This window comes from Sinohyriopsis cumingii, chromosome 16, assembly GCF_028554795.1.
Source record: "Sinohyriopsis cumingii isolate HCF-2022 chromosome 16, ASM2855479v2, whole genome shotgun sequence".
NCBI classification, from domain to species: domain Eukaryota; kingdom Metazoa; phylum Mollusca; class Bivalvia; order Unionida; family Unionidae; genus Sinohyriopsis; species Sinohyriopsis cumingii.
In genome coordinates this window covers 63,668,471-63,681,227 of record NC_142976.1, presented here as the reverse complement: position 1 = coordinate 63,681,227, position 12,757 = coordinate 63,668,471, and the positions used below count along the sequence as shown (strand labels likewise).

The 12,757-nt window shown below is 34.3% G+C and overlaps 1 protein-coding gene across 1 annotated transcript in view; it reads left to right on the top strand.

Moving 5' to 3' along the window:
- LOC149780584 (sodium-coupled monocarboxylate transporter 1-like) overlaps positions 1 to 11,873 on the top strand; it is a 43,379-nt gene extending 31,506 nt beyond the window's left edge. Inside the window, exons 11-14 of the mRNA XM_089936399.1 lie at positions 142 to 347; positions 1,218 to 1,321; positions 9,488 to 9,663; positions 10,170 to 11,873. Of these exons, the coding sequence (XP_089792525.1) occupies positions 142 to 347; positions 1,218 to 1,321; positions 9,488 to 9,663; positions 10,170 to 10,226 (543 nt within the window). The 3' untranslated portion in view covers positions 10,227 to 11,873. The remainder of the gene's footprint in view (positions 1 to 141; positions 348 to 1,217; positions 1,322 to 9,487; positions 9,664 to 10,169) is intronic.
- Positions 11,874 to 12,757: the final 884 nt, after the last annotated feature.

The following is a 12,757-nucleotide window of genomic DNA, read 5'->3' as shown; positions in this document are numbered from 1 at the left end:
AGCCAAAATCAGTACCAATGAATCTGGTTCCCAATAAAGGAGCAATAGGTGGCATATCGGCATATAATTCATTATTTTGATCAAAATGTTTTGACAGAAGAATTGTGAGAGAAGAAAACATATTTTCTATTTGTTTTGCAGGGTGCTCTTGTGGGCGTTGTGACTAGTATTTGTATTACATCGTGGATTGCCATCGGCTCTATTGTTTACACATCTGGATTATCACCACCTAATCCATGCGATGTCGCACAGAACTCCACACTGCTAAACCTCACCACATACAGTACCGTCCACACAAGCACCATCAGTACAACACATTTATACACCACCAGTGTTGTCGATAACAGGTAATATGCTTCTTTTTAACAATATCAAAACCTTGTAAATCATAACCTCCTTTTACAAAAAGTTAGATAACGAACAGACTATAACGGGGAAATTTAATTCACTGAAACATCATGAGTCTAGAAAGTATTTTGATTCGGTCTGTTAGAAAACCTCTGCCTGGCAAAACTTTTCGAAAGTTATAAATAGCGTTATATGATTATATTAGAAAAGTAGCAAATTATTGTTTTTCTTCAATAGTACCTTTGGATGCATGTTTTCGGCTTGTTTAAACATTAAAAACAAACAAACAACAACAACAAACAAACAAATAAATTATTCTGATCATGCGTCTTACACCTAAAAATAATCAATAATGATATGGTGTCAACGCGGGAAAAGTCATGTGCACTCATCCGTTAACGAAAGTACTGAACAGTATTCCTTGTGATACAAAGCAAACTTTATTGATCACAACTCCAACGGTATTGATAAATGTATATATGGGTATGAGATAAATCTGTCATACAGCAAGTTTCTGGCAGAGATACCAGAGATGTATACGGTAGTGAAGAGCTATGGATTTTATTTTGAAAAATTCCTAGGTTACTTGTTGATGGATTAAACTGACAAATTAATTTTCTCGAGTTTAAACTCAGGTTTTCAGTTTGCTTGAGAACGTTGAAGCCTAAAACAGCGTTCTCCTTGCTGACTATCATTTTATCGACTAGGGTACAAGTCTATAAAGAGTAATAATTATTGTGTTTTTCTCCTATATTTTTATTAAATCAACAATATTACTATTTTCTATCATATAAAGCAAAAAGGGGGTACTGATAACAAACTCATAAAATGAGGTACTTATCTACCATTGAAAATCATATTCTTTACAGCTACGATCCCCTGTCCACCATCTACAGGCTGTCTTATATGTGGTATAGCACGCTGGCCGTGCTCGTGACGGTAGTTGTGGGTGTACTGGTCAGTTGTATCACAGGTCAGTTCTCTCTCTCTCTCTCTCTCTCTCTCTCCAGAAAGCTGTTCCTTAAAGGACAAAAATTACCCCAAAATCTCTATATGTACCACTTTCTACACGTACATAAAATCCCTCACTTACATTACTCAGAAACATACTAGCTATCCACACTGCATAAATTCTGACTTAATCAGATAGATCACAACTCTTGCATTACAGCGACCGACCATAAATTCACACGTGAGTGGTATCTCATGTTACCATATCTCTTTATCTACGCTACCGCATGCTAGATTAGTATTGCAAAAAATTCATAAAATGTTAGCTCGCAGCAATCCCTAACTTACAATATTATTTAAACATTACAAAATCAGATATAAATATCCGAGTATCGTTAACTCACGATAATCAGTATCGTGCTAAGAGACAAATAAAATTATTTCATATAACCTTATGAAAGTCTACACATACGAAAACTTGGATAGCATGCAATCGTCAATTTTATCAATAAACTAGTACTTGTAAAATAAAAAGAGATAAATTGCATTACAACTCTAGTATTAACAGAGTTCCATTAAATTGAATAAATGATACATAATATGGATCCTAGTCATATAAAACACATCTGCAAAAAACAAACAAGCAAAATAGAAGATTACGTGTAAAATCAAAATCGGTTACCTTAATGTGGTTCTCGTTCAGAAATTGTGCGTCCTAGCACTAAACCCCGTCTTTTCTTACAAGACAGCCACCTGTTCCCCTTTTCTTTTTTAACGAGGAAAGCACTATTCCTTTTAGGTTTTCTCGGAGTCACACTCCACTCTCTCAGGAATTTTAAGACTAAAGAATTTCGACCAGGGTCGTCACTTTAAATTCACAGTACTTCTAAATTGTACGCCTTAATTTACTCTGGCCAATCGTAAGCAGCGGTTCTTAAATTATCCCAAGATAATTATCTCTTTCGTCAGATTTTAAATAGCATATAATCTGTGAACTACGGTGTATATCAATGTCCCTTTGAAAAACGATAATTTGACTCGGGTTCCTATCAAGTGGTTATGGTTGGTAGCCCAAATGTTTACCTTCTCAGGACAGCGTTGCAATGCCCTGGTCAATCTCAATGAGTCATAAATGCTAGCTTTTCCAGTTTTAACATTGACATGGGGGGGGGAGGAAGAAAGATTGAAGTGAATTTATATTCAGGTATATCTCATCAAAGATTATTCCATTGCTTCACCTAGCATTTCGCAGCGGTGTCTGTTGAAAGAGACCTGATAAGCTATTGTTTTATTGCTTGTAACTCTCTTCCAGGATTCGATTTAATGTACTCCATTGATTTTAATTGTGCCTTTTTGTTGACGATCTGTAACAAGCTATTGTCACTAGCAAATTTAACTAGGTCAGACATTGTATTTACCCTGACTATTCGTTCGATCCTCATCTTCAACAATAAGTATACCCATGTTTGTTTTTTCGCTATTTAAATTCAATTTGCATTCCTCCTGTAATATAAAAATGTTTCTCAGATAGTTTCACATCATTTATCCCATTCTGAGCAGCCACGGCTATATATCCGAGACAAAAGTATCCCTCCGATATATGTCGGCGCAGTAATTGAAAGAAAAAGCATATATTTTGTTCGCAGGAAATTTTTCCACTACAATGAAACCCAATCTATTGGATGGATTGACTGTATGACTGACCGAGAAGATACGAATGAAACTAATAGTACTTTAATTTGTAACTTCTCCTTCAATCCTTCTTTCATAAATAATGGCAGCTCTCGTAATATATTCGAAGTATGCTCCTTATCCACATAGTTTAAGTTTATTATTTTTTAAATACTTTTCTTAAAAGGCCGTCGTTGTCGTTTGCCTCAATCATGTATTGTATTAGCGCTTCAAGAACCGTGTTCTTTACCAGGGACACTTCGCGAACTATTATCAACAACTGCCTCATTATGTTTTGTTTTCGTTTGGGGGTGGGGTGTTTTTCGTGTCCTTTTTATAATATGTTCTTTAATGATTTTACGCTTTCCAGGGAAAGAATTTACCCGCAAGACCAAAGACAGCAAGAAATTGTCAGTAATATCCCTCAGATTTATTTGACATATTCCAGTTTAATGATTGCTTGAAATTGTAATGACGTCACTCACATTTATTTGCCATATACCAGTCTAATTAATGACTGCTTAAGGTCTTCAGTAATGTCATTCACGTTTATTTAACATAAAAGAGTCAAAAACATCTTTACAACGGGTAGATCTGGTACATAAGACAGTTTGTTTAATAGATGAAACTGAGTCTTCAAAAGTGATGCATAACTACGCTGTTAGAACCAACGGTTTGCTCAGCTATGCTGGTAATCATTTGTACGATAAAGTATTGACATTGCTAACAACGTATATCTTGTCATCAGCACGTGATATGGTCACTGTGTTCATTTTCATCATGTATATGTTACGACTCTACGACATACACACCGTACGTCTTCGCTAATAAGTCGGGACCAACTGTAAACAACAACATTACTGATATGCCGTCATATAATGAGCAAGCAGATTGGAGTCTATTATGGTTGTTCTACTGATTACTCCTAACAAGCTGCATATGCCCAGACCTGCGCATTATGCCATGGCAGATCTGGGTCTCTGCAGTTTGCAATCGAATATATGGTCCATAAGAGAATTTAGACGGTAATGTAAATAAGTTGGTAGTTACCATAGGAACAAGTATACACTCCTTGTATATACCAAATTTTACATTTTGCTTGGTCATGAATTTCTTTATACCTGTGTGTGTGTGTGTGTGTTGCCCATCCACTTGTCGCTTCCGTCAAAAGAAGTGTAGTCCGTTTCATGCACCGATACACATGGACTGTATCAATCATCGAAATTTTCATGTTATGACAATATTTTTTTCATCCTGTGGTACGAATCATACATTTGCCATTTGGTTAACTCTGATACTGTAAATCCAGCATATATAGGATTGGTGAGTTTGGTCTCTTTGTATTTCATACTCACATGGATTTTGTCCCAACCAATTATCTGTTTGTCATCAAGTTTTCATTTTTATTTCCATCTATACATATTTTCACAGTAGTTCTCTTTGGTAGGTTCTGCCTAATACGATATTGTACACCTATACATTTTTACCCCCCCCCCCCCAAAAAAAAAAAAAACAGCCAGAATTTCTAACATTACACAAAACTCTAACAGCGACAGTATTCAAGAAACCTTGCTGTACACTTACAATATCTGAAAGGTTCTTACCATGTGTTTGTCACTACAGCATTATTTTTGAAGTAGTAAATAAAGCAGTAAATACAGCCGTAAGGTCCGTCAGAACTAAGATCATAATCGAGAATTGCCTACCAACATTACTATACAATGCAGTACATTTACGGAAGTTTATGATTGGTAACACTGCTAGGGTTCCCGCATAATGGATACATTTGGAAGTGTAAATATTGCAGATTTGTTTAGGGATAAGTTTGGCGTGCAGATTATAGATGAATAAAAGACTTTGCCGTAAAAGACAGAATTTGGAAACAGTCGGAGAAACATAAACCCAATGAGAAAACCTGAATGCCTTTTGAAGCAATTTCGAAACTAGCTACAACGTGCTCAAGGTGCTAATTTCGAGAAGTGTGTGAAATTTCCGTCGCAGAACTTGATAACCGTATTTGTTCATTTCCTCTATCCATCACGAGGTCAGATGGGAGCAACTACGAGCCTGATACTTTAACAAGCTATCACTGGTAAATTGACAGATACCTGCGTGAGAAGCATTATCCATTCAGTATGGTTATTGATAAGGAATTCAGCGCGCATAGGACAATTATTTAGCATCTAAGCGTAAGAAACCAAAATCGTGTTAGTATGATTCAGTATAACCTACTAGGGGCAGACAAATTATATTTTTATAAATTTTTGATCACATTTTTGTAACTTTCTGAAAATATTTTTTTATATACCTAAAACCTTATTTACACGAATAATAAATTTAAAAAGTACTTGAGGTAGAGAAATTTGGTTGGTTGACATGTTAAGAAGCATAAGTAGATGAACTGATTATATTCTCATGTCATCATTGGAGTTTATTTTAATGTATCGACATCTTAAAACGTTTTTCGACTTATTGTTTTAAAAACAAAAATCTTGTTTTAAATTTTCTAATCTAATCGTCATTAAAATTTCTAAATTCTAATCTCGTTCTATCACAGTTTTATGAGATTATTTTGTTACGCCCATTCAATTGTTTGTCAGAATTTACCAAAGAAAACCGAAGTCTTGATGACATTTGAGGAAGAAAAGAATTAGTTAATTAATTATTAATTCAAGAATTAATTTATTTATTAAACAACCAAAGAAAAGTGGAACCGCGGCAAAGGAAAAGTAAAGAACTAACATCTGTGTTAAATATACAATTCCCGGAAAAAATATATTTAAAGAATAAATTGGTGAAGAATGATCTTCAGGAAGTGTCACGTGTGAGAGTAAGAAGCGCTAATCAATTAAAGACCAATTATTTAAAAAGAATAATGCTAGAGAAGGTTGACAGGGGAAGTAAATCTTACTTGAAACTGATAAGCACATACAGACCACCTACACTTATTGTACTATGTACACTTAAGCACCTGAATTAGCTTTACTTTGAAGACAGAACTTGGGTTATGTCAAGGACAACGTAACGAATTTAATGTGGATGTTTTCTTCTCCTTTATGATAAAAATTAATATCGTGTACATTGAATGTCAAATGCAAATAAAGAAATTATCCTTTATTTGTATCATGTAAACCTGTTTTCATAATTGCTTGTTTTAATTATATCTAGTTATTTTTCAAATGATCTCTATCACACTTAGCTTGCGATACTGACTGTTACGGGATGGGGTGGGTGGAGGTTATCGTTATCTAGAGGATATTAACCTCCCTGGTGTATTTGACTGAATCGAGTGAATTATAAAAATAAAAAAAAAAAAAACTGATGGATGGTATAAAAGGAGATGTGAGCAGATGTATAGAATAGAACAACACGAGCCCCCCAATTATATAAACGAAATAAAATTGTACAGGACACTCGAACTATACAATTCCACCAGAAATATTTACCAAAAGCTATTTTTAAAAAAAATGCAAATAGCAGTTTCGGTTACACAGATAAGACAAATTTCGTCATAAAATCGAGTGATCGCGTCAGACTCATTTGTCCAGCAAGTCTACATAACCTGATAACGTGGTTGCAGTTCACTCAAGATTCAGCACTAGTAGAAGGTCGGGGTCGATTGCTCCATTGTACCGCTGCCTACAATGACAAATGTCTCGCCTCTAGCCTCTTACGGATCCTTAACTGCAACATGGGTCGTACTTCTTTTACATCCACGTGAAGCTGTTCCCTTTTAATATAGATAAATATGCAACTTAAATAGGTCTTTACTTCCTGGATAGAACATCATCTCTTCTCTCGTGACGTCAGATATCGTCGTATCGTAATTCAAACAGACACCACTTCTAACTTCCAGGTCACAGCTTGGCATTATACTGTATAAATTCTAACTCAGTTCCTTCCATAAAGAAAACATAGCACAGGAAGATTAATGTATTTTTCTAACAGAACTATTTAACATCACTAATCGATCTATATCATAGTCTGGTCGCGCTCATACAATTAAAAAGTAGGCCCCTGCACTGCGAACTATTAATCACTTCCTCGACTAGTGTCGGACACATGTACACATACGGTCGACAACAAAATCTGTATTGTCCAAACTGTGACTACAATGCTGATACAATGAAGCGTGTGTTAAGAGAATTCACATCTTAGTTATACAACTGAATTACACAAGATTCACTCATTGTCTTAACTACAAGAGTTGCTAACTACCAATTCATCAGCATAACATCCCACAGAACTAGTATGACATATAAACGAATAAATTCAACAATTATGTAAGAAATTATTAGAATACACGAGTCTTATAAACCCAAATAAATTCAATCAACTATCTTAAGACTCGTATCTAAGAAAAACTGTATGAAACTAAATTTACAGTACCTCTTGCTTTCGAGATACCCTCGCTGCCCACTTAGCAGAGTCGTCTCTTGGCCCTTTTGGTCCCGTGTCTCTTAAAGGTTTCCAACAACACGTCCCTTGGACAATCCTTACGAGTGACTGCGCCTTCTCCTCAAACAAAACCCAAATTGACTAGTTTTGCGGCGTAATACATTTATGAAACACGAAACTCCGTATGGACCCCCTCTAATTGTTAGATGAGCCAATCAGGAATTTAAGTTTATTTAACCGCCGCATAATTAATATGCGCCCATCGAGGTTTAATAAACCAAGCTCTGCAAAGTTTCATCTTATGACAAATACTTCAGCTAATACCAACGCTGTTTCTGCAACATTTCAACCCAGGACATTTTTTTTTATATTTGAACCCAAATCACCTCGTCTTGGACAATGCGCCTGGCACAACTTACAATGAAACGTCATTAAATTTCAATCATATATATACTAGCCATTATTGCACCGTATCTTTACCACTGTCATGGGTTTAATTCCTTGTCAAATCGCATACATCAACTTTAAATGGCAATGTGTCACGCGGACATATTACAAGCATCTGCGAAATTCATACTGTTACACTGACCATGGCACACAGCTGTTAACACCATGCCAGAATCAGACGTAACTTACCGGTAGTAACCAGAAGGACATGTATGCTGTCACAAATATAGACCATCAAGAATAAAAGTTACAAAATAAATTATGGAAATATCCAAAATGATTGAAACAGTTCAAAATGCAGTTAGTAGAACCAATGAGATTTTTCACTGTTTACTTAGACAATTTGATTCAAAAATAAAACAAAATTAAAGAAAAAGTGGGTTTAAATGGGAATCCAATGGTTTATAGTGGCTTCCGACCATCAAGAGTAAACTGTCTCTTTGAACTAGACAAAAATAGCAGTACCATATGTACTCGCTTATAAGTCGAGTCCAACTGCAAACTATATAGATTCTGCCGTATGGGAGTAATCAGTAGAACAAACAACATTGACCCTAATCTGACTGCGCATTATGCGACGACAGATCAGAGTTAATGTTGTTTTCATTTGGACTCGACTAAAAAAAGAGTATATACGGGGATCAAGGTGAACAAGAAGGCACGCCAATAAAAGACAGTATATAATGTTACGAGTCTATGCTCTTAAAATAAGTAAGAGAAAAGAGTGAAAAACAACAAGTTCTGTAAAATTTAACAAATATATGTACTTGCCTAGAATACAAAGTGAAAATGAGAATAAAGAACTTACGTTACTGAGGATTAAATCCACAAATAATCCAAGAACTACAGACACAAGTCCCAGTAGTTTAAAGTTCTGAATAAAATTTAGTAAAAGTCCAGAAAAAATCCCAAAGCTGAAGTCGATGATGTGTCTGTGGTAGCTACTATAATGTAGATGTGTCAACAGTCTTTTGCTGAATCACGGTAATATAATTCCAGGTTTAAATTCAGTACAAATTCTAGTGAATGTCTCTGTCCAAGAATTTTATCAGAGCACTTTTGTATTTCCAGAATAAATAATCAGTAGGTTCAATAATTTGAATACAAAAATGATTCCAGCCCAAAACTCTTGGTCACAACATATAATACAACTTAAAAGTGCTAGATGTTAAAGCATGAATGACCAAGTCATCACAATTACAAGATTATATAGTTCTCTACTTGACTTCAGGTCACAATTAGCATTTTAGCAGTTAACCTTCTAGAATGATCTTGATGTTTACAAAATCAAAAACCATAACTGTAAAAGTCAATTAGGAAAGACCAAAACCCTGATCCAAATAAACATATTTACTTTTTTCTATTAATAATAATTCTGATATTAAGCTCAGAAACATATATAATAATTTAGCTATGTATTAGTTGTTGACATAAAATGAAACAATTTTTTTAAAATCATGCAGGTCAAGCAGAAATGAACTCAGTTTTGGACAATGTCAAGTCCAGCACACAATGTTACATTACAATATCATGTAATCAAAAAAATAATAAAGGTAACAAACTTGCATTTAAATAAAATATACATAACAAAAAATGTATATCTCTACATTATTTTTCGGTTCAAGATGTAATTTCATAGGAGTTGTCTAGTCCATTGTTTTGTTTTTTTCAGGTGGAACGAAAAAAGCACCTGTCGATCACAGGCTATTATCTCCATTCTACCTTGCGTTTTCTAACATGGCTAGGGTTATTAACGTTCCGGAGATAGAGGAGACAGTGAAGAAGATGGATGAATATGACTTGGACAAAAAATACACAAAGAAAACTCAGATTTATGACGAGATAATGGTAAAGTACATCCAAATTAATTTGCTTGTTCTACTGTTTGCCAACTTTTAATTGTTTCCTTATATGTATGTATGTATGTATGTATGTATGTATGTATGTATGTATGTATGTATGGATGGATGGATGGATGTAGGTAGGTAGGTAGGGAGGGAGGGAGGGAGGAAGGTAAGGCTCTTTCTTCTGAATGCACCGGAAATAGTTTTCCTGCTTTACTTACTTTTGGGAAAGGGTAGTCACAGTCAGTAAAGTCTGTGATAAAGCTAATAGAGCCGTAAGGTAGAACCTGTCCATAAATGATAATAAAAAGACCACTAACTTTTGTCATTTTTCGACATGTGTCTTTAACATAGAAGATAAGTTAAAATTTAAATGTAGGTCCACACATTTATTTTTCAGCAGGTGTCCTTTATTTGGAGGTTTCTGTAGGGATATGCTTCACCTCTTGCGCTATACAAGCTATTATTATTATTATTATTATTATTATTATTATTATTATTCCATTTCAGGCGAAGACCAACATAGAAATGGAGATTGTACCCAACGGAAACATTGAAAAGTTATAATATTTAAGATGAACTTTATTTCTGTGTTCAATTATCCTAAAATATGACATAGACTAAAAATGTGTAAATATTGTGAGACTTTAAGATACGTGATTTGAAAATACACTGTTCAATATATTATGTACATCGGCAAGACGACTTGTTCCAAAATCCTTTTAATGAGGTGTCAAATTTTGTAGCATCTCTTGCTTCAAAATATGTATTGACCTGACTATATACGAAGATAAAAAGGTAAAATTGATCCATATTTTTACCTTTACATCGTCACTGGCATTCAATCATTCAGAAAATGTTTCCGGGGTTTCACTTGATCTTCCGTGGAGGAAATTTACCTGGTGTTATCCCTTTATGTCTTTGATGTTGAAGATTGATAAAGCCCTTCTTGAGGATAGCATGTTTCTTATATATATATATATATATATATATATATATATATATATATATATATATATATATATATATATATATATATATATATATATATATATATATATATATATATATATATATATATATGGGTGGGTGAGTAGCTGCGTGTGTACGTGTTTGTGTGTGTGTGCGAGTTTTAAAAATATGAATTGAAAACATAGAACGCAAATTCTTTCTCTCTCTCTCTCTCTCTCTCTCTCTTTCTCTCTTAAAATCCATTCTCGTTGAAGGAATATATATTTATTACTAATAGAATGTTTATTTCCAAGTTTTTTTTTTCTCACTCATCAGTTTTAAGAAACTCGGGGAGTATAACATTAATGATTAAAACCTGAGTCAACCGAATGTTTCTATCTACCAGAAACAGAACTCAAGCCGGTATGTTCAAATGGATAGGCCGCATATTCCTAACAACAGAGTAAGCAATAATTTATAATTGTAATTATTCCTTTTGACTTCAGACTTTTGGATTGGGTATTGCTACGAGAGTTAATAGCATTCCGAGAACGTTCTTCTTTATCTTTGTTGTCGTCGTCATTGTTATAGTAGTTGCGAGTGTTTGTTATTGCTTTAGAACTAGTGATATACCAGTAGTACTAATTGTTTTTGTTGTTTTTGTTGTGTTTTTTTCTCGAAACTATGGCTGAAGTTAGAAACTTCAAAATTAGAAATAAGTGTCATTGGAGTATATCAATGTCATTAACTTTTTTACTTGATATATACAAATAGATTAAGTCTGAAAATGCATTAAATAACTTTATAATATCCATTGACTTATTACGGTGCTTTTTATAGTTTTAGATTGGCTAAGCGTTTCGTATGCAATTAAAGTTTGATAATACAATACCCATTCTAACTTTTTTAAATTTCTTCAATGTCTCGGTTATATGGAATTGAATTTTAATTTGAAGCTGACAAGAAAAAAAAATGCTTTTTGAGTTAAGAGGCATACATATTTGCTCACCCAGCTATTTTGTTTAAATCATACAATGCACGGCTATTTAATTTGGGTTGCCGTAGCAAATGAGTGAAATTGGACCCACGTAAATCTGTTCATTACAATCCTACCATTTGCCTGAAATGTACATCTTTTGTACAAATCGAAAATGTTACCTTTTTCCGTTTTAATTCTTTTATGTTTATTTAAATGTATATAGTAGTATTTCGTGAAACTGCGAATTAATGAAATAATGAAATAAAGTCTTGTTTCCATACAAATGTTTTGAATGATGGATGGCAATGGGATACGTGCAAATTAGTAACTTTGAAAAGTTGGATGCTGCAAGTTCTAGTTCCGATCGTCTACGATGAAAACACAATAATGACACATTGGAGCCACGTTGGACGAGTTGATAAGAATAATAAGTGGGGGTTTTCTGGTTTTGAGATGAACCCCTGTAATTGTACACCAAACATTTCGCAGAATTTAATTAGTATCGTTTGGATACGATCTGTTATACAAATTTATTTTTAGGAAAAGAAAAAGCAAGAGAAAAGAAATGCATATATAAGTTCAACCTGAATGTACAATAGCTAGCTTTAATATGATAATTCGAAGACAGACAGCTGTTAATTTATGCCACCAAATCTATATACAAAAAAACAGGATATCAACCAGATCGGAGCCCGTCTCTTACGTTCAAATCCGTTGCATGACAGATCTCTGCCGCCATAGGTACTTCAGACCATAGTCTGATAAATCAAACACCCAACCAAAAGAAAATCTGCGTTAATACTGATGGACGATAAAAGGGTCTGATGCCACCTGTTCATTAAAATGTGCTATTCTGCTGCATGCAAATCTTTCCGGGCTATACTGTGTACACTTTAGACACTAACCGGTATTTGCTAACAGCCATATCTAGCGCGAAATTCAAAATGGCCACAGGACAGATGGTTGTGCTATTTCACGTGGATTTACAAGTCACCAAACATAGGATTTGCTCTGGAAATATAATGTTCTTGTCACTAAAAGAACCCTTCTTTCAATGGTAGCTCCACAGCCGAGAAAAATACCAGTAAGTGTATAAAATGTCCACCGATGTGTGCAGAAAAACTGGTTGCAGAATTTGTTTAAGGTTTTAATGAATAGGCGATATCAG